Genomic DNA, 23,410 nt, shown 5'->3' on the forward strand with positions numbered 1-23,410 from the left:
TGGCATATGCAATAAAAAGAGTAAAATCCAAGCAAGTGGGCATTCGAAAACAATTATACCTACAGCGACTCGTAAACTCAAAAAACCATCCGGAATAGGGAAAAGTAAAATGTCGGACAGTAAAATTACGTATAGTGCACAAGCTAGTATTTAGATTAATTGCGTGCCATACCGGACCGTAAAAAATCGGAATGCCGGACCGTAAAATTCCTTGTAGTGGACAAACGCCCATAGCCGATATATCCGATATCGGATACACTTTGCCCTGTCACATTGTCCGCCTATGGGAGTTTGCCATTCTCCTTTGTTGTTTTCTCAAGTCATCCACAGACGATAATGCAGCATGACATGCTTTACGTGGTGTCATGCGTGAATTTGTGCGTGAATGATAATAATAGCATCTACAGACGCTCCGATTTGGTTGGTGCCAACCATATTGGAACCGACATGGCAACCATTCCAACATTGCTACAGATTGTCCGACGGTTGGCCTTCCAACTGTCAGTTGACCATAGAGTAATATGTCAGTTGACCATAGTACGAAGAGAATGGGCTAAATTCTACTATAGAAATAGAGAAAATTACAGTCATATGCGGCTCTTATAACTTATTTTTTAAGGTTTTTAATGTAGCCGCACTGTCAATTTTTTTAATACTTCTAACATAATAAAATACGCTTGATTTCTGGCATCTCTATTTACGTAATCTTTGTTACTTAAGTTCCACAAACAGGGAAAGTCTTTATATAGTTCCAGTAATTTTATTAATATGTCACGTTCGGTGACCGTAACTCCCTCGGCGTTCATGTTGACGTCCTACACCGGCGGCGTTGCGAATGCGAATGAGCCAATTACCTATATTACTCTATGGAATGAGCCGATTTGGTCGGAACAAAGCTTCCAAACGTTCCAATTTGGTTGGATCGGATAGGAAGTTGGTTTGGTCGGTATTGCTGGCGCATCCGACCACGTCAAACCAATATTAATAATAATTATGTCGGACCGACCGCTCTCTACACTTTCCGATTTGGTCGTGGTCGGATGGTTGGCACCAACCAAATCGGAGCGTCTGTAGATGCATTTTAAGACATGGAATTTTATGGAGTTGTCCACACTGGCGGTAAAAGAATCCTATTTTACTAGAGTTATCTATACTAATATTATAAAGATGAGAAGTTTGTAATTACATATTATGTATGTATGTATTGTTTTCACGCCTAAACCTCTTAACCGATTTTGATGAAATTTTGCACAGACATGGGGGATAAAATAGATAAAAATATACAAATTCTATAAATATAATAATTATAGATCTGTTCTATGGGATAGCAGAGATATTGACGTGTAAAATAACAAAAATAAAAATTAGTTTGCTTGAGTTAAATGAATAGCATTGCCTTTTTCTAGGTCCAGGTAGATTTATTTTCTATCTAACTACTACTACAACTACATTGTCTAGCTAATAATAGTGTAAAAGTAGAACAGTCAGGTAATAGAAATAATAAAGAATGCACAGAAATATGCATTTGCCGTTTTATGTATACAGGGTGTCCCACTATCGGTATACTAAGCGCGAAGGGATTTGTAGTTTTGCATACACTGATCACGTAAAAAATACTTAAACAACAAAATTACGTCAAAAATTTTTTGCAAAATTTTTCTTTAAAATCCATGTTTTCTTCTCTAAATTTGCGCAGCCGGCATATACCGCTTCGCTAATATGAGCATTTTGTCAATGAAAATATAATTTTAAACGAGAGCTCACGTGCGGTTGGAAAAGTTAGGCGGGTTGCTTGTTAGGAGTGTACACAAAGAGTTCTAAGAATTCATCTATTTGAAAAAAAAATGTGTCTGGAATTTTTTAAGTATTTTTTACGTACTCAGCGTATGCAAAACTATAGCCTCCTTTGAGCTTTGTATACCAACGGTGTGACACCCTGTATAGAGATTAATCTTATTTCTCCAATGTCACTTGTCTCATTTCTGTGATCCCTTCTACGTAGCCGTCGTTTCGTCATCTGTGGTCGTTGTTGGACGTTGACGTTCATACTTCAGGGATATTTTTCTTTCTTCAGTTGTCAAAATTTATCGAACAATAAAATCAGAATATTGTTCATCGGGGTTAAAATTAACTCTACAAAAGTTTTTAGAATCAAACGTGAAGCATACGTAGCATATTTTTGTAAAAAAATATACAGACAATTAGGTAAGTGCATTAAAATTATTCATTGTGTACTTTTTGATATACCTACTTAGAATTTAGTTTCTTAATTATATACAGGCAACAAGTTGTTCGTATAATATTATTATTAAAAATTTAAGTTTTTCACATAGGTACATTTATTAAATGAAAAGTTTATTTATAGCCATGAAATTACTGTCGAGTTTAAGTGAAATACCTGAGCTAACGAAGCCTCACGTTCATATCAAGGACAAGGATGTTTTATTAGAGAAAATAAATAATTTAATAGCAGATGGCAACAAGAAACTACAGATTGTTACTGATTTTGACCACACTTTAACTAGGCATCATATGGATACTGGAAGAATTGTCCTCACCAGCTTTGGTAAGTTTTAAGATCCCATTGCAAATTTATTTTTTAATGAATATGAATACTTTACATAAAATACGTGTTTTGGATATACGGTAAGTATACCGTTAATACATTCAACCCATTATAATTGTTTCCACTGCAGGAAGATAGTATCATAAATATTAACAGATGATTACTTTGATTGGACTTGTAAGGGTTGAGAATATTATGTTTGTAATAATTTAAATCTACATATTACTATAATTGTCAACATAACAGCATATTGTTTCATAATCATAAGACTCATTAGGTATGTTGTTACTATAGGTATGTTAAGAGAATGCCCATCAGTACCACAATATTATCGAGATGAAGATAATAGACTCTCTAATATTTATAAACCAATAGAAGTCGATTCAGAAATGGGTATTGAGGAAAAGACAAAACACATGATTGATTGGTATATTGCAGCACATAAACTTTTAGTGTAAGTAAACACTGCTATAATATAAATATTTATAGACACATTAACATTATGTGTAATTTAAAAATATATTTGTATGTAGATATTATATATATCTATCTATCTGTATTTCTTAATTAGCTTTTCATATTGTTTAAAATAGTATATATTTGTGTTGTTAATATTATATAACAAGACTTAAATTTAAGCCTATTATCATAAAGTTGTTGGTTCCCTACTTAATTTTATGTTTCTTCTAAATAAAACTGTTCATGTTTATTTTTCAGAGGTATGAAATTACCTAAGCAAGAGTTAGTAGAAATCAGCAAAAAAATGGTGGAATGCTTCAGGTAACTATATAATAAAAAATAAAAAAAATGTTGTGTGGTTTTATGAAACCACGGTAAAAGTGAAACTGTTCGAACGGTTCTGAACACTGCTTTGTGTAGCGCATGTCGCGTGACGGTCGGCTGCCGAGTATACCTACTCGGCAGCCGCGATACACGCGACATGCGCTACACAGACCAAAAAGTTTGAGACAATGTAATATAAGTTTCACTTTAAAAATTTAATGCTCAGATTAATTCTCATATTCACTATTTAATCTGTTGTAGTTATACAAGTTTATTCTTTACAGAATTGGTGTTAAAGATTTAATAATGTGGAGTGATAAACATCAAGTCCCTGTGTTGGTGTTTTCTGCTGGTCTCGGTGAATGTGTTGTGGCCGCTATGGAAGCTGCTAATTTTCTTTTACCAAATGTCAAGGTAATTATGATAATTATGATTGTGTATTTTATGAAGACATTATAGTCCATTGAATGAGTCCCTCCAAGGGGGGTCTAGAGTGCGTGAGTTAGTAACGTAAGATGTTTCTTCGGAAACATGTCAAGAGTCCCTAGGTAATAAACATACTAAAACCCCTGGACACTAGGAGGAGCCCCGGAGTGGGGGGAGGGGGGAAATGGGTCCATTTTTTCATTTTTCGCTTAAATCTCAAAAACGGTACATGTTAGAGAAAAACTTTCAAGGGAAAGTTGAAAGGCCATAAAATTATCTACAAGTTGTACCTAAATCATTTTTTCCTATATCCTACCGTTTCTGAGTTATACGCAGTAAAAAATGATTTTGGCTCAAACAATTTCCCCATACTACACATCAATCGATCAAAAAACATTTCTTTCTTCCAAAAAACTCAAATGTGCAACTTGTGACCGGTACTGATAGATTGCTCTTAATAAGGTCTATAATTGGTAAAATAAACACATTAATCCATGGAAGCCTTTAGGAGGAATCGATTGTCAAAATATTATATTAGGGCAGTTTCAGTTACTGAACTTGATCTTTTTATTTTTTTCTTCCAAAAAACTCAAAAGTGCAACTTGTGACCAGTACAGATAGATTGCTCATAATTAGGTCTATCATTGATAAAAATACCAGATTCCACCACGGAGGCGTTTACGGGGAATTGAATTTTATCAGGGTAGTTAGTTAAAAAGTTCAAGTATCGTAACTACCCTAATAAAATTCAATACCTCCTAAACGCCTCCATGGTGGAATCTGGTTTTTTTATCGATGATAGACCTAATTATGAGCAATCTATCGGTACCGGTCACAAGTTGCACTTTTGAGTTTTTTGGAAGAAAAAAAATAAAAAGTTCAAGTATCGTAACTACCCTAATAAAATTCAATTCCCCGTAAACGCCTCCGTGGTGGAATCTAATATTTTTATCAAAGATAGACCTAATTATGATTAATCTATCTGTACCGGTCACAAGTTGCACTTTTGAGTTTTTTAGAAGAAAAAAATAAAAAGATCAAGTTCAGTAACTGAAACTGCCCTAATATAATATTTTGACAATCGATTCCTCCTAAAGGCTTCCATGGAGGAATGTGTTTATTTTACCAATTATAGACCTAATTAAGAGCAATCTATCAGTATCGGTCACAAGTTGCACTTTTGAGTTTTTTGGAAGAAAAAAATAAAAAGATCAAGTTCAGTAACGCAAACTACCCTAATATAATATTTTGACAATCGATTCCTCCTAAAGGCTTCCATGGAGGAATGTATTTATTTTACCAATTATAGACCTAATTAAGAGCAATCTATCAGTACCGGTCACAAGTTGCACTTTTGAGTTTTTTGGAAGAAAAAAAATAAAAAGTTCAAGTATCGTAACTACTCTAATAAAATTCAATTCCCCGTAAACGCCTCCGTGGTGGAATCTGGTATTTTTATCAATGATAGACCTAATTATGAGCAATCTATCTGTACCAGTCACAAGTTGCACTTTTGAGTTTTTTGGGAGAAAAAAATAAAAAGATCAAGTTCAGAAACTGAAACTGCCCTAATATAATATTTTGACAATCGATTCCTCCTAAAGGCTTCCATGGAGGAATGTGTATATTTTACCAATTATAGACCTAATTAAGAGCAATCTATCAGCACCGGTCACAAGTTGCACATTTGAGTTTTTTGGAAGAAAGAAATATTTTTTGATCGATTGATGTGTAGTATGGGGAAATTGTTTGAGCCAAAATCATTTTTACTGCGTATAACTCAGAAACGGTAGGACATAGGAAAAAATAATTTAGGTACAACTTGTAGATAATTTTATGGCCTTTCAACTTTTCCTTGAAAGTTTTTCTCTAACATGTACCGTTTTTGAGATTTAAGTTAAAAATGAAAAAATGGACCCATTTCCCCCCTCCCCCCACTCCGGGGCTCCTCCTAGTGTCCAGGGGTTTTAGTATGTTTATTACCTAGGGACTCTTGACATGTTTCCGAAGAAACATCTTACGTTACTAACTCACGCACTCTAGAACTTTTTATTCAATGGACTATTAGTGGTTAGCAATAATTGTTTATACAGTATAATACTGGTTAAATGGAAATAAGATAGATAAGAATGTGTTTGTTTATCATTTGTCTATGTTAACCATTACTGTTTTCTGATAAATAATTAATTGATAATATTATGGGTAAGCACTTACTACTAATACTGTTTTTTGATATATATTTTATAGATGTGATTAACCACTAATACTGATTATTATCTGATATTATTATATCAGTGTTACATGTGCATTAATATATTCACTAATATTGCATTAACTTTTCAATGTCTTATTGAATATTTTTTAGAGGTAGAGTTACAAGTATTTTAATTTAGTTTCTTAACTTAGATTTTTTGTCAACTACTCTAAAGTTTTTTCATAATTAAGTCCAACCGTGATGACAAAAATGAAAGTGTGTTTTGTTCAAGGTGATCTCAAACTTTTTGGCTTTGGATAAGAATGACACAATAGTCGGAATCAAGGGTGAAGTGATTCACACATACAATAAAAACGAGGCTGTGATAAAGAATACAGAGTATTATGAGATGGTGAAGGAACGCAACAATGTGGTGTTATTGGGCGATAATATTGGTGACGCAGGGATGGCCGAGGGTATGGACCATTGCGATGTTATCATCAAGGTTGGGTTCCTCGGCAGAAATGTTGAAGCCAATCTAAACAACTATATGAACAAGTTTGACATTGTTCTAGTCAACGACCATACCATGGATGTTGCTAATGCTATATGTAAATTGATGCTATAACACTTCCCATTTTATATGAACTTTGAAAAAAAAAATTAAAAGTGAGCCTATAAATACAAGGTGCTTAATGCATTATTGTGTAATATAAATATTATGAACTTGTACTCATACTCAGATTGTTTTAGTCCAATGGACTGTGTGCTAATTTTTGTAACTTAATTCGTTAAACAATTTATTGTTATGTTATGAGCAGATTCTGCTTTGTTATATTTTTTGTTTGAAAATACTTATGTATATTTTGTTTTATACTGTTATAGATAGTTAACATGAAATTAAATTTTCTTATTAATATTCTTTATATACCAATTTAGATAACCTAGATTAAATATTTCATTAATTCTAGATTTAACTCTGTACAAGCCAAATATTGAAATTACTAAAAATGCATTTTTATACATGCATAATATCAAGTAATTATAGTTACTTTTACATAACAAATGTACAAAGATAGCATTTGTCGACAAAGCTTCAGTGATATTATATTAATCCTCAATGGGTAGATATTGTAAATCGACAGTATTCTCGAAGCTTGTTCAGGTAAATGCTACAGTAGGTAAAGAAATTTTCAGTTTTTACGTGACATTTTTGTGATATGGTTGAAATAAAACAATTTTTAAAAATTAAATATTTTGTTATTATTTAAAAACAACGCTTTTGAATATTAATGTATTTTCTAGTCATCACTGTGCTCTTCTGTGCTGTCTAATATCAGGTGATACATAGATTCCGACATTGGTTCTCTACACTGCAAGAGCTGCATATGAGATGTTACAAACAAACGCTCAAAGCATACATGTTATATGTAAATTAATAAATGGAAGATAATTTTAGAAGACTAACTTAAATAACAAATGCTGGATAAATACTAACATTCGTTGACAAGACTAGGTATAATTTAAAAATACTGCTAAATAATCCGAATACTACGCGCCGGTAACTAGAATACAATATTTTTTATTTTATTATATGAATATCAAACTTTACGTAAAATACCTGTGCAAATAACAGGTGTATGCAACATTATCATCAGTTATTCGAACAAAGTCCTAGGCATCGCGTGTATCAAAAACGAAATAAATAAAGCAAAAACATAATATTTGTAAATAAAGATTCGATTTAATTTCTTAGTTGTACAATGTGGTTATCAAGTGTAAACATTATCGCGAATACCGCATACTCGTGTTTATGGCAAGAAATTAGAATCGCCCTCGGGCATTCAGTAATCAGCAAACTCATCAAATGACTGGAAAATACATACTTCAGCATTTACCCTATTCGTTTAATTTAACTCAACAAATTAAAAGCTTTAAATAAACAACAGTCTTAGAACATACAAGTTATTTACACAAATATTTATTAAATATAAAAAATATCCTACTGTACATATAACAATCATTGTCTATGTAGAAATATATAATTTGTATGTATTTACAATAACTAGAAACAGTATTAAAAATAGTCAAATCTTTAGGAAATATCTAGTCGTAGGCAGAGGCTTGGGAATGAGACATGCAGTAATTATGTATTCAAAGGCACTTTTATTACGTGTTGTTTTTAAAACGATAACACTAACGGTACAATTAGATTGTAGTAAAAAAGGTTCAAACTACACGCAGACTGATGTACTGATATGTAGCGTACATATAATTTACTATTAGCTTTTCATTAATTCAACAGAAAATTAAACACCTATTTAGATGCATTCATTTGTTAATCACTTGTTTATGATTTAAATGAAAAATGACACATAAAGATAGTATAAAGTTATTTACTGTTGACTACGTAAACGCTGATACAAAAATACATTTAAAATTAAACAATGATATTTAAGATTGTATCTATTGATGATACATTCTTAGGCAGGGCATAATAATACCTATACGGTTAGATTCATTTTAATGTCGATTAAATTGATATTATATATAAAATAGTAATTAGTGCATGTTTCACGTCCAAGTAAAGGGTGGCCCAGACGCGTGCAGTCTATGAGAAAGCAAGGCTTTAAGGCGACAACACACGAGGGAAGCCGACAACACTATTCCTTACAAAAATACACCATCTATCAGCATTCATAACAATATCACTCGTGTTACATTTCCTCCGAACACCTAAAACCGGGCCAGGCTTACAACCGGTCTCGCGTCCGCCGAGATCGAACATTGGCATGAGATTACTTTTGGCGGACGCCATGTTGGCAAGCAAAAACTGGAACTCAATTTCGATTCCGCCTCGCGGCGAAGTAAGTACATTAAGTCGAGCCGAAGTTGATAAAATTAAATACAATACTGAAAATCCTAATCGGATGCCCACCGAACGTCGTGAAAGTTAAACACTTTTACAAAGTACATATATTTTATGAAATCATCGTTGAATTTTTTCCGTCCTCTGAGACGTGACGACTTGGTCCCGCGTTAGTATAAAAGCACGTAAAGTCTATACAATAATTCTATCGACAGATCACAGCCTAGGTTTGAATGTCCCGCGCGGGCGAGTCGCGTGTAAGTAAATCTGTAACAAACGCTCGAGTTTCACCGTCACGTTATCGCCGCCACTTCCGATTGGCTCTTCTGAAGGCCGTCTTCGTCTGTTGGTCTGTGGGCGAAAGGACGATGTTAGCTCTGGTTTATTTATATTCAATATTAGAAGTGTTTAGTTTGTGTTAAAGGTGGTGTGGGAACACTTAAAGTGAGAGCCTTCATAGGTACACAGAGGCTCTCATCTGATTTCACGTGGCGGCAGAGGCTGCTTTCGTCATTTTATTATGGTGTGTGTTATATAGGGTTTTAATTGTTACAGCGTGTTTAAGTGCTCGCTCGAGCAAATGTGAACGTATATGTGCGTACGAGCGTGCGAGCAAGTGTGTACTTATGCGTGTGTACAATCAAGTATGTTTTTGTGCGTGTGTGCGAGCAAGTGTCTATGTGTGCGTGCGAACAAGTATGTTTGTGTGCGCGCGTGCAAGCAAATGTGTCTGTGCTTGCGAACCAGTGTGTATTTGTGCGTGCCTTCAAGCTAATGTGTATGTGTGCGTGTCTTCAAGCTAGTGTGTATGTATGCGAGTGCAAGTGCATGTGTGCGTGTACCTGTAGACGTGCGCGGAGGCGGTGGGCGTGTGGTAGTGCGCGGCGTAGGGCAGCCGCGAGCGCGCCCGGCGCCGCGCCGCCACCGCGCGCCGCACCGCGCCCGGCCGCCACGAGTTGGCACTACGTGTGTGTGTACCTGTAGACGTGCGCGGAGGCGGTGGGCGTGTGGTAGTGCGCGGCGTAGGGCAGCCGCGAGCGCGCCCGGCGCCGCGCCGCCACCGCGCGCCGCACCGCGCCCGGCCGCCACGAGTTGCGCACCGCGTGCACCGCCAGCCTGCAACAACACGTTATATATGTTACTGTCAAAACCCTTAACCGGTCAATAACCTTATTGACCGATAAAATTAGTCAATAAGGTTATTGACTGAGGGCGTTGGTCAAAATCCTTATTGACTGATTTTATCTGACTAAATCAGTCGATAAGGATTTTGACCGACACCCTCAGTCAATAACCTTATTGACTGATTTAAAGAGCTACATTCAGTCAATATAGGTTTTAACCAACGTACTGAATAGATTTTAACACTTAAATCTTTCTGTAATGGGCAAATAAAGCGTATATATAGTCCGTACCGAATTAGGTTAATTCTGCAAAAGGTTATCGATATGAATAAATATATAAGCCAGTAACCTGGGCGCGAGCGCGGCCACGGTGGTGAGCACGACGACGAGCCAGTAGAGCGGGTCGGCCAGCGCGTGCTGCAGCACACGGAACGTGGACGGCAGGTTGAAGCACGACACGCACACCGCCTGGTACACCAGCGTCAGCGCCAGGAACGAGCCCAGCGACCCGCACAGCGCCACCACTTGAATCACCGTCTACGGATAACACGTATGGATGAACATTTGCTTCAAATATCATTGAGATATACATATGGAGACGACACCGCCTACATCACTTATGTTTCGCTCATCATACGCCATATGGCGTAACTGCACGCTCATTTTTTATTTGTTTTAAAGTGAAACGCATCAAATATGCCTTCGTTTGTGTTACGATATTTCCAAATAATACAAATAATACGGAAAAGTGCAAAGGAATAACTTTTATTACGTAGTAATATTATCTCAATGTCGAATAATCGATTTTAAAACCACATAGTATATCGACTTGCCACTTGTCCTGGGATAAAAAATAATACCGTGTCAGAAGTGAAACTTCTTTGGCAAGATTCAAAGATACCAAAATCGACACCTTTTCCATTATGTAACGGTATGAAATTTGAAATTGAAATTTTACTCTCAACGCGCCTTAAGAAGTTCACTTCAAAAATGGCATATTATTCACCTAAAGAGTGTAACTTTCGGTTGGTAAATGAATCTGTTTTTATTTATTAAATTGTGGCAGCTCTGCCAGTCATAAGGCAACGGTTGCGCTCAATACTAACACCAAAAGCAGTGAAACAAGGAATTTTTTGTCGTTGAAATGTACGAGGCCACGAGGCCTCTATCTAAAAGATACCTATATGTATAAGTCATTTGTTTTTTTTTATCTGTATTTACATCCTTAATAGATATCCTCTAAAAGTTTGTGCTTGTGACCACTAATAAAACACGTGCATCGCGTGTAAGTTTTTATAAATTTCTTCAATTTTTAACTCAAATAAACCATATCTATATTCACACCAAAACTTACGACCGTAAAATAGAATAGCTGCGTGAAATAAAATGACATTTTAAAAAGAAAATTAATTTATTCAATATGACGAAACTTTAACCATCTTTAATTATTAATGAAACCCTGAGTGGTTGGGGAGCATAATTATACAGAATCGATTATTTTATACGACATGTTACTGGTAAATATACAAAATTTATGGTTATGTATATCTACTATCATATTAATGGAAAGAGTAGCAAGAAATTGGTCTTGAGCGGCGAGAGACGCGGATTCAAAAACCTTGTTTTCTTAATACAAAATAATGCAATAAACCAAAATTACTATAGCATGTTTCTCAATTCAGACTGAGTTTAGAGATATGCAATATACATATGACAATAAGTTCCCCAATTAAAATTTCCCAACTCACCCAGCTCCTCGTCTCAATAGCGACGTACATCAACATGACAACAAGACAAGCGGTCATATTGCAGTCCCCAAAGGCCCATATGTCCACGTCCGTGTCCCAGTACGAAGCGGCCGCTACGAAGAAGATCACCACACTGATGTACAGCGACTCGACTAGCACGAGCCAGTACGAGTGCGCGCGGTAGGCCAGTCCGCGGCGGGACGCGCTGTATAGTCCCGGCCGTTCGGTTAGGAGAGCGGCTGGCGCTACACGGTCGTAGGCACCTGAAGATAAACATTTGTAGCCTATTAAGTAATATTATTACACGCAAAATAAATTATTATGGACATATACATTTACATGGCCATGGACATCTAGTTTTTAATTGAAAAATAGGTAGGTGGGTCAGCTACAAATACATAAAAATGTCTAAGGTAATAAATTTAGAGTGGTAAAATGGTAACCATTTATTTTTTTTCTTCATTCTAACGCGAACGGAGGTAGCAATGTTTTATTTGGAATTTTTAATTTGTCTAGATGTAGATATGACAGGGCAGTGAAAGTTGACCTACATGCCCGCAAGGAAAATCAAACAAAGAAAAAGTCGGCAGCTTTTAAGCTGGATTCAAAACTTACCAATTACAATAGGAGGAACTGCAGTGAACATAAGATTATACGCCATTAAATGCAACTGGTCGATCATCACAGACGATGAAAAACCGCAGAAAAACTGGTACCAGAAGATTAGGAACACAAATGTCTGCAAACAGAATAAAGTTTCAAGTAAATTATAGGAATTCATGACGAATTTTGTTAAATATGGCTTTGTTTTTTGAGTTAATACATTGTTATTAGATTAAAAAAGACAGTCTTTGCTAAGTAACAAGGTAACGTGTATTAAATATCATGATATAATAAGTTATTAGATTGGCTGCTAACTATCATGTGTTATATATATTTGTAAACTGTACTATATCTTGTATTAGCTATAAGGTAGTTGTAGGCTAGTAGTAGCAAAAAATTATAAAAAATGTGTGCGTGTACTAGTGTACACACGTAATAAGTGAAATTTCTTTATGACCTTATTTTTAAAAAAATAATTTACTATATGCAACTTCACGGAAATACGTTGAATCACGCGTGGTAGGGATAAGAAAAAGATGGCGCGTAACGGAAAAATGTTACACTAAATTTTTTTCCAACCCCGATAAAGAAGTTTCACTAAAAAAAAAAAACTATGAATCTACTCACGGCATTCTTAAGAAAGAAGTATAGTATCATCCTGGCAAGTCTGTCGTAGCACCAATGTCCGTGCACGAGCAGCAGCCGCTCGATGAACTTGAACCGGGATAACGCGAAGTCCGACGCCATTACCGCCTGCTTGCCCTCCTGGCCTGAGAGACCTGGAATATTTGCAATTTGTATTATTTAAGTGGTCGCAAAAGAACAAGTATCTATAAATTCTCTATATAAACAGTAAATCATAACGTCTCATTTTCGTTCACAAAAACAGAGTACGAGAGAAAAAAAACGAATAAGTGGTCAATTTTGTATGCAGAGTTGTTGACTAGAAATATTAGGTATTGTGACGTTAAATCGAGATATGAGTACCTCTATACAATCCAAATTTTATTCGTAAAAAAAAACACAAACTTAAATCATCTCATAGAGATACTCTTTGACTAAGTCTCTTTTTATTTGCAAGTTTGGTAAACTTACCGACGCCGACATCTGCCGTTTGAATCATGGACACGTCATTCGCCCCATCACCTATGGCAAGCGTCGTTACTCCCAGCTCTTCTTTAACTGCCTGCAATAACATATAAATTGACCAATAAATGTGTGTACATATAATATAATTATTGTTTTAAAGAATTGTTAGTTAATTAAACACGTCGACTCTATCCTACACAGATATTGTATATTTTTTACACAGATAAAACTTGCGTTGTCATCTGTTTAATTTGAGTGCTTGTTCGCATTCGAAGGACTGTCAGATGTGAAACATCAACATTATTTATTAAAAGTAATATTAATATATTCCATCATATAGCGCGGCCACGCGTCGCGGAAAACCAGAAATCGGTATTACGTGCGCCTATAGATGTTTCACATCAAGAGGTGTAGGCACACAACGGCCCAGCATGTACGTGGTACAGGAAGTACGTGGTACAGGATGTACGCGGTTCAGGATGTACGCATTACAGGATGTACGCGGTGCAGGATGTACGTCTGCACACCTTGACGATGTACGCCTTCTGCAGCGGCGTGGCGCGGCAGCACAGCACGGCGGAGCAGCGGCGCGCGAGCGACAGGAACGGCGCCACGAGCCCCGAGCGCCGGTCCAGGATGTACGTGAGCGTGCGCCCGTCCACCACCAGCGCGCGACCGCCACCCTCCACACCGCCTTCTAGGTAGCTCTTGATTGTGGACTCTGCGTGCTCCTGCGCATAACAATATTACTTATTACATAGATAACGTATGATACAATATGGCCAAGCTTTTATAATTAAATTCAATCGATCGGAATATAGTTTCTGTCAAAGGTGGCATTTATTGTAAAACAGTTGTTTCAAGTAAAAAAAACTTAAATCAAAAGGCAAAAATATAGAACAAAAATTGAACGAATGTATTAAAAAATTACAAAAAAAAATTTTTTGGAATAAAAAAAAATGTCACACAAATATTAAACTTAGTGCAATCAACAGCCCACCCATCAATATCCCAAACCGACCTTATCCCTCGACATCAGATGCAGCAATCTATCACTCTGCGAGAACAGCGCGGCCGAGTACGCAATATTGATGGCCGTCTCCGGTTTGTCCCCGGTGAGCACCCACACGACGATGCCGGCGTCGAGCAGCGCGCGCACGGTGCGCGGCACGTGCTCCTGCAGCCGGTCCTCCACGCCCGTCGCGCCGACCAGGCTGAGCGCGCTTTCGAGCCGCGCGAGAGACTCGCGGATACGCTTCTCCCGTCCTGGAAGTAATCACCCATGAGTATATGGGTAAGGAGTGCGGCTTATGTATCAGTGCCGACCAAACTAAGCGCGCTTTCAAAACACGAATGCGTTTCTCTCGACCTAAATGTAGTAATCTCGTGAATATATGGGAAACGATACAAATACGCAACTGAGTGCGCTCACAAGCCGCGCGAGCGCTTCGGGAATATATGGGAAACGATATGAATATGTAACATATTATGTGTTATTTTTTGTAAATAAAACACTTTTAAATAAATATTTTATAGTAATTTCTGTAATATGTATTATTTTATGGAAAAATTAATCAATTCCTAAAACATTAGTAACGATAATATCGCCCCAATATAGGTATTAATTTCTATTGCCCTATAGCCCTTCAATTTTTATTGACTCATAAAGCAATATTTTACACATTTATGTTGTCTATAAAATTACCTATTATGTAGTTTCAACACGCAATATTCAATAGTTGAAACCAACGCTATGGCAAAATGTTTGTAGTTTCTCATAAACGAAGTTATAGCCCTTTGTTATGAAATATAATATTAGAAATAACACATTATTTAATAAAGTTTAACTGTGGTCCTACTATAACAATAAAATAAACACGGTTCATAAAATATTATATAAATTTAATTTATCGCATCCGAGACGGCAATTACGTACAACAAATCCAATTAGAGTGAACAATACGATCGCACAAGTACACGTGCATTTCAAAGTAATATACTTTTAGGTATAGGAAAACTAACAACACATTAATTGTTTTTAACATATGTATAAAGATTCCAACTACGATTTATGCAGTTGGCTATTGTTCAATAATAAATTTAATTATAGTCAGTAGATGTGTTAATAAGCTCTGTGAAGGTCTAGGTCTAGAATAACGGCTTATTTAAAAATTGTAGCTTATTACTTCACAAATATTTACACTTCGTCAATAAAGATACGATGTTTATTTTGAATATTTCCTCATGTAGTGTCATGCAGCAAAGTTGTATAGAAACACGAATTGTTCAACACACGGAAAACACATTTTCGCACGCGCGATCATATAGATGACGCGCCTACATGCGGAGAAACATGCGAATTGCGGAGAAACTACGCGTGGGTGCGGGCGATACACATAAGGCTTGATATACCGAGTTCGAGTTTTGGAAGAATGTATGGCTTTGGTTGATACGACAAAGTGGCGGTGAATTCACAAAATACAACTACGTGCGTGAAAGCGAATTAAAATCCACCTACTATGATTCAGATTTAAAATACCACAAATCCACGCAAAGGTGCGTTAACATGAAAATACATTCCCACGCTACATTTCATGAACCAGGCCATGGTAATAATCTCTTGTAAAATCTATGACTCTATCAGCGGTATCCACGCTACTATCTAAGCTTCTTGCACGCTACCTTGCAAGATGTTCCTCCAACTACTTTCTACGCGCTATTCCTTGACTCATATCTCCATCCTAATCCTAATATTAGTATTATAAAGGCGAAAGTTTGTAAGTATGGATGTATGGATGTTTGTTACTCTTTCACGTAAAAACTACGGAATGGCGCGAAGGATGCGGGTTCGAGTCCCGCCTCGTGATCGAATTTTTTCTATTCTTTATAAATTTATATTTATAAAGCATTTGAATGCCATAAAACCAAAAATATAAATTCAACAAAAAAGGTCGTGTTCCATCGTTACAATATTGTATTCACTGAAAAGTGTTTCATATTGGTTGAAATGGTTGTTAATCATCTCAATAGATGGCGCGCGGTGTGTCCCTTCAGACACATAAAACTGAAAGAATAGAATAAATTCGATTGCTCTGGCGGGTCACGAGTGGCTGAGTTGGTAAGGCATCCGCCCCGGAATGGCGCGAAGGATGCGGGTTCGAGTCCCGCCTCGTGATCGAATTTTTTCTATTCTTTATAAATTTATATTTATAAAGCATTTGAATGCCATAAAACCAAAAATATAAATTCAACTACTGAATGGATTTGAATGAAAATTTACCACAATATAGCTTATACATCAGAATAACACATAGGATATGTTTTATCCCGGAAATCCCACGGGAACGGGAACTATGCGGGTTTTTCGTTGAAAACGCGGGCGAAGCCGCGGGTGGAAAGCTAGTACTTAATATACCGCGACACTGCCCTCCCCGTTCTACAGCTCTAGGGCTCCAACACTGACCTTCCCCAATCTCACAGGCGCGGTTGTGCCCCGCGAGCCACTCCTCCCACAGCGCGGGCTGCATGCTCCGCCTGGCCATGACGAGCGTGCGCAGGCCGGCGCGCGAGTACTCCGAGAGCAGCGCGCGCGTGCGCTCGTACGCGGCCGCCTCCGCCGAGCCCGCGCGCATCGGGGCCAGCGCGCCCAGCACCGTGCTGTCCGCGCCCTTCACGTACACCACCACCTGCACAACCGTACACAACATTTTTTTTCTTTTTTTTTTGGGCCGCTAACTGGACGTTCCAACATTAAGAAATAGTGAAAATACAATCATAATCTTTGTGACTTTTAGTTGAACGGCCTTCTAAGAGCGAACACAACATGCAACAATTATATAAACCTACACTTATAATAATAATTAAAAATAACAATTAAAACATAATATTAGTTACACATTATACAAATAAAGAGAAAAAAAATTAATGACTAACTTAAAAAAAATGTGTGCGCGTACTAGTGTACACACGTAAGAAGTGAAACTTCTTTATGACCTTATTTTTCAAAAAATAATTTACTATACAATGATATTATATATAGAAACAAGAGGTAGATACGTCATCAACGCACCAAAATTGCTTCCGTGAATTGGTCCTAATTGGGACCAATGCAATCAGTCAGATTGTCACCGGTCCCAGTGAGCGCATGTGCCGATAGGTACATTAAAGTTGTCGAAAATGCCTTCCTGTGTGTTCAGAAAGTGCACGTATTCGTGCAAAAAAATAAAGGAATATCATATCACAGGAAAATATATTAAATTATTACAGTTTATGAGTAAAAATAACAATTTACAATTCTTTATGAATGACACATGCTTGACACTTGTATTGAAATAATGAAAGGGATAAAACATTGCTTCAATCACTAGTGTGACAAAGCTAGCGTACCCTGTGTTCAAAGATTATCATGTAGATACGATTATTGAAAATATAACGGTTATTTTATTAATTTCGATATGGGTAAATACTTGATTATTTTTATATTTAAATCCACACAGTGCATGTAATTAACAAATATATCTATTTATTATATACAAAGAAATCGTGATGGCAAAAATGTTTTTTTGCAAAAATGATGTTGAATATACGTATAAGTACATTAAAGAAAAGATTATCGCTACTGACGAAAAATGCTATTTGCTTTTCTGTAAATAGCTATTGAACATAAATTTTATTTGTGTTTTAGATAAAAAAGGCTTATATGTACTTCATCCTTTCTTTTATTTCATCCTTTTTTTTCATCTAGGCACCACTATTATTATATTCTACAAGTTGGAGTGATGACTTTGTACGGGTTTCGGGAACTGCCTTGAAACGAATAGCGTAAGATCGGTCCTCATGGAATTCTATAAGGAGGACTATGCTCAGCAGTGGGTGTTTATCGGGTAAATGATGATGACCGAAAACGAACACCACAGCTAGTAATAAATACTTAATACAGTTATATCTCCAAAAAAGTTTTTTCATTTTAATACAACATCAATCATCATCAATAATAATTAATAATAATTAAATAGTAAATGAAATTGTCACATTTGTTTACTTGTGCAGGAAACATAACATCTATAACATTGAACCTTCTGTGTCGTTAGTCTATGCCAATTACCATGGCAACTATTTGTTTATTTATATTTAATTGGTGAATTCTTATGACTTTCGCTTACACCTGCGCGGAAGTGACAAACTATCTTTGTCTTTTTTGTTTATATCATTTTATTAGAGCCATCTCTCTTATACAGTCTGTCAATGTAATAAATTAAGTAAAATGAAAATTGTATTTGTGTGTGCCTGACACTGCATATGAAGCATTTTTTTTGGATATATTGTGAGTATATAACGTATCTATACATAAAATATCATTGTTACTATATGCAACTTTACAGAAATACGTCGAATCACCGGAAAAAGTCACGCGTAACGAAAAAATGTTACACTAAATTTTTTATTTTATATCTGGCAGTCATGCTATCGGGCTTTAACACAGTGTTGATTTTCATTATAACAATCGATAAATTGTATCTATTGTACGTATTGCTCTTGATATGGTTATTAAGTTAGAAATATAAATTAATAAAATTTCCAAAAATTAATTTCTATGTGAAATTGGAACGAAGCAGGTTAAGGCGTATATAAATAAAAAAATTAAAACTTTCATATTTGAGTTGACATGCATATTATTGCACAACTTGAACAATATGTTTTTATAATTAATATACTTATGTATTTTTTCAAAACTCCGCTTCTTTTACTCAGTTATTAATCAATTACCTGGCCCGTTGGAGTCCGCATAGCAACCGACATGCACTTCCTATTAGAGTCGAATTGCTGTACCCGTAGAACCTTCAGCTTGGTCAGTTCGCCCCTAACACCGAGTTCCACCTCATCAGGCGCTCGGCCTCTGAGCTCGTAGCCGTAGGCCAAGGCCGCCTCGGCCAGGGCTAGCTCGTCGGGACTTTCCGCTTCGAAACGTGCCAACTGAAAGTGAATAATCGTGTTAAATGTGGGGGAAAATAGAACAATGTGTGCGAAATATAAATTTATTAATATATTTTGCTTACATATAGAAAATGATTACTAGCTTTGCTCCGCAGTTTCACGTGCGGACAGGCAAAACCTTTCATCCACTATTTCAATACTGGGGTTTGATCTTGAGTTATTTTAATTCAAAATCGGTACTATGCGTAACAGGTAACAGGAAAAAAGTATAGATATCAACACGATAGGAGCAAACGTAGGTTGTTTTTATGGATATCAATTATAAAATATTTATAATGATATTATATTTTCCTTATGTTTTATTCTTTTACGGGATCCCGTTTTGTACAAAGTTTAATTCAAAAGATACCGGATAATGCCATCTGAAACTTATCTTCAAGATTAAAGAAAATTCCTCAAGATTCAAGGATTACGCTATAAATAGATAAAAAATAATCTTCGAATCCGAATGGCAATGACAGATTAACCTAATTTCAAACAAAAAATATTCAGGACTTTTGATTTGAAATTAGGTTAACCAAATTTTTTCAAATTCAAATCATTTATTTGTTAGAATTTGCTATACAAATTTCTTACACTTTGCTATGCAAATCTCATGAAATACAAATCTATTATCAGTCCTTTATTCGCAAACGCTTTGAACGTGATTGATTTGTTCAGCAGTTTCATTGAAGTAAACCGTTGTCAATAAACAAATGCCAAAGAATTAAACGTGAATTGAGATCATTTTAACACGTTGTACTATTGTAATATGTATTAATAAACCTTGAAAACCCTTTTATGATTTACATTACATCTTTGTGTGGCTGATTTATCTATTGATTTACAATAATATGCGCTATTTTGTTCCAATAATAAATGGCTGCCCTTTTTTATGTGAACAATTAGTTCATGCTAGTCCTTTTATAGAAACACAATGTGAATGGTAAAGTTTAATTGCCTGTGATTTAAACTTTTTCGAACAAAATTGATGGTCTGTAATTTTGCTGATGATAATTCAAATACCATACTTACCTTAATTTACTGAGAAAATTGTAGTAGGTAATTTAAAGTGTGCAATTTGCAAAAACCGGCCTATGAATGTTAGTTTGACCCAGTTTTGCTAAAGCTTAATTATTTCATTCAATGTATGATAGCTTACATTACATCGATACTGATATAATTAGAAGTTATAAAGTTGCACAGGAAGTTTAAATGAAAGGAAAATTTTGTGGAAATCCTGTTCTCAAATGTATATCCGTTCTTTTAGCTGACTTTCCAAAAACGACGGAATTTTTCATCTTATAATTGTCTGTAGAATTGTTTTTATTTTTATTTTTGTAGTGAAAATTCTTTGGGCACGTTGAGAGTAAAATTTTAAGATCGTGTCATGGCAATACCGTCACGTCATGGAAAAAGGCGACGATTTTGGTATCTAAGAGCTAGCGCGCACGAGCAACTTTGTCTCCGCAACTATTTTGTCTCTCCCATCAATTTGTATGGGGAGTTGCGTCGCTACGTGCGCGCACTTTCATACTAGCCCATGGGTGGGAGAGACAAAATAGTTGCGGAGACAAAAAAGTTGCGGAGACAAAGTTGCTCGTGCGCGCACTGTCTTAGAATTTTGCCAAGGAAGTTTCAGTTCTGACACGTGTGCTCGGCATACACGCTCTTTTATTTTTTATTTAATTTTTACTCACTTGTACTTCAGCAGATGTACTCGGCTCGCTAGAATTATCATCTCTACTTCCAAATGGCAATTTCGGTAGTCGAATACGTAAGGGCGATGTCGTCGACGGCGGCGGCGACGGCGTCGTCGATCTGGATTCAGTCAACCGAGCGTATCTGAAAATGCACTTTATTATAAACGCCGCAGGGTTGGAAATCCTATATTGTGCTATGACCAATGGTTGATGTTATAGCAATAAAGAACTAAATGTTTTAATGTGGTAAAACGTCACGTATTGTTTAGGTCATGTAAGAAAACTTTGATGATGACTCGGGTTTTAACCAAGAGTATTGTGTTCTTACTACAAAGTTAGTGCTAACAATATTTTATAGGTAATTATGTTTGAGTTATAAATTTTAATTTTAATGTTGTAGAACTTCTGCTATTTCTATCAACTTGTTATCAGTGAAAATTCATAGTAAGGACACTGATTATAATATATTATCTATTTTGTCAATTTCGCCAAATCGGTTTGAAGATTATAAACTTGGTTATAGCCCTGTTATAAATAAGTTATCAAATTTTTATCAGTTACAGCCAAACCGCAAAACTATTAAGTATCATGAGGAAATTATATATGAATAGATTTTACCTTTTGCTAACTTGAAGCTTTAGTTACCGTTCCCGGGTAAAATAAGTCTCATATCCAGTTAATAGGTTTCATTTTGAAGTTTCTACGATGTATTTAATAAAACTAGCCAATTTCGGACAAAAATAATTTAATATAAAACACACGAAGCATGATGAAATGTATTCGAATGTGAATAGAAATAAACGTTTCTAATTATACACCTTAGCAAAGCTCTGGAGATACTACCACATACTTGAATTGTAATGCTCCTACTCGCACCAGTTTGGTTTCAGGTTGACATGCGTAAACATTTAAACCGATTAGAATATTTAAAGAGCACATTGTATTGCACAAGTCTATTTCAAAGTAACATTTAAAGAGGAAAGAATATGAATCAATACGAACTTATCGTTAGATCGTAGAGTTCCGTTTGCTCTGGAAGTCTTCTGGGCTCGAAATTGATCGCTCGTGGTGGAATTACTTAAGGAATCAACGTGAGGTTGGCTGACCACCACGGTGTTACAGACGGCAAGAATCAGTAGGAACTCGCGGACCTGAAATTGTTGCGTAATTATGAGTGATGATATTTCGCAAAAACCATAGCCAAGAAGTAATTATGTTGTAATCTTTTATTCGACAATCTGGCGACGTTGTGAATAAACTGATAACGTGATAACTGCTATCGGACAATTTTAAAAAGTATTTATAGGTCCCATTAGATACGCTATCTATTTATCGAAACAAGGAAATTGCTTTCCAAATTATTAAAAAATTTAATTTATAATTTACATCAAATAAATTTTTATAAGCAGGTTTTTAACTTTACGGTAAGTATTCTTAACTTTACGTCAGTCAATTCAAAATGAAACTTACTTTTTGTGTATGCTGGCCGTCATTGCTATCGAGTAAATGTTGAAGCATTCTTCTATTGGGTGATACTTTGGTAATAGGTGTGACTATCGGGGGGAGCTCCACCGAGGGCTCGGCATCAGGACCAGGCGGATGATCATAGTCCACTCCCCCCACTGTACATCGCCGAAATACCATTTTGTTTTCCGTCAACGTACCAGTTTTGTCACTGAACAAATAACTAATCTGGCCCAATTCTTCAGTGATATTTAACGCTCTACATTCCGTTCGCGTATTCGTTACCGAGTCGTACATCTCGACGTCCTGATGTATGTGATACACTTGCAATAGTTTCGTCATTTCTATAGTAACATATAGAGAGACTGGTATCATAACTTGTAGTACTATTATGTACGTCCAGAATATTAACAGGCCCTCGTGTGTCGGTTTATCTGCATAGGGAATGAACGGCGTAAACTTATTTAGATATGGGTAGTAGTTGTCGAACCATACTTTGCATCCGACGGCGCCAGCGCAGCAGAGAAACAACAGCACTAAGACGCACCATATCACGTCTGTGTTCATCTTTCTCTCTAATTTGGAACATTTGTACCTCGGCCCACCATTGTTGAGCATAGCCTTTGTTTCATGTCCCGCATAGACGACTATTCCTTCGACGTAATCTGTGTTTTTAATAGTGCAATCTCGTAAAAGTAGATTGTCTGAATTTAAAGGAACTCTTCTCCCGTTCGGGTGTGATATTGTACCAGTAAATCTGTATATTTTCGTTGACGGCCTCTCCACCTCCACCGTGCTCTTGAATTTTAATGGATTGAACTCGAGTTGCTGTAAGAAACATTTTGGGTATATAATTTTTACGCTCGGA

General features: G+C 36.2%; 2 protein-coding genes and 1 long non-coding RNA gene across 3 annotated transcripts in view; 2 read left to right on the forward strand and 1 right to left on the reverse strand.

The window, feature by feature from the left end:
- LOC149902143 (uncharacterized) overlaps positions 1–18,752 on the forward strand; it is a 37,720-nt gene extending 18,968 nt beyond the window's left edge. The window contains exon 3 of the long non-coding RNA XR_016457522.1: positions 18,621–18,752. This is a non-coding gene — a long non-coding RNA (uncharacterized LOC149902143). The remainder of the gene's footprint in view (positions 1–18,620) is intronic.
- Positions 2,044–7,222, forward strand: cN-IIIB (cytosolic 5'-nucleotidase IIIB). Its single transcript, XM_090110081.1, has 6 exons — positions 2,044–2,205; positions 2,366–2,566; positions 2,861–3,020; positions 3,284–3,346; positions 3,634–3,763; positions 6,262–7,222. The coding sequence occupies exons 2-6, from the start codon at positions 2,368–2,370 to the stop codon at positions 6,595–6,597; spliced, it is 888 nt and encodes a 295-aa protein (XP_089966207.1). The 5' UTR covers positions 2,044–2,205; positions 2,366–2,367; the 3' UTR covers positions 6,598–7,222.
- LOC149902150 (phospholipid-transporting ATPase VD) overlaps positions 8,935–23,410 on the reverse strand; it is a 48,092-nt gene continuing 33,616 nt past the window's right edge. Inside the window, exons 3-16 of the mRNA XM_090110082.1 lie at positions 22,549–23,370; positions 22,081–22,229; positions 21,076–21,220; positions 19,169–19,375; positions 16,866–17,088; positions 14,424–14,668; positions 13,930–14,133; positions 13,409–13,499; positions 12,941–13,092; positions 12,326–12,449; positions 11,711–11,973; positions 10,312–10,499; positions 9,817–9,954; positions 8,935–9,189 (exon numbers count right to left, since the gene is read on the reverse strand). Coding sequence (XP_089966208.1) covers positions 9,132–9,189; positions 9,817–9,954; positions 10,312–10,499; positions 11,711–11,973; positions 12,326–12,449; positions 12,941–13,092; positions 13,409–13,499; positions 13,930–14,133; positions 14,424–14,668; positions 16,866–17,088; positions 19,169–19,375; positions 21,076–21,220; positions 22,081–22,229; positions 22,549–23,370 — 3,009 coding nt within the window. The 3' untranslated portion in view covers positions 8,935–9,131. The remainder of the gene's footprint in view (positions 9,190–9,816; positions 9,955–10,311; positions 10,500–11,710; positions 11,974–12,325; positions 12,450–12,940; positions 13,093–13,408; positions 13,500–13,929; positions 14,134–14,423; positions 14,669–16,865; positions 17,089–19,168; positions 19,376–21,075; positions 21,221–22,080; positions 22,230–22,548; positions 23,371–23,410) is intronic.

Source organism: Colias eurytheme, chromosome 15 (genome assembly GCF_061535395.1).
Source record: "Colias eurytheme isolate Ceu_HAF_F1 chromosome 15, ilColEury1 Martin Lab GWU primary, whole genome shotgun sequence".
Classification (NCBI taxonomy): Eukaryota; Metazoa; Arthropoda; class Insecta; order Lepidoptera; family Pieridae; genus Colias; species Colias eurytheme.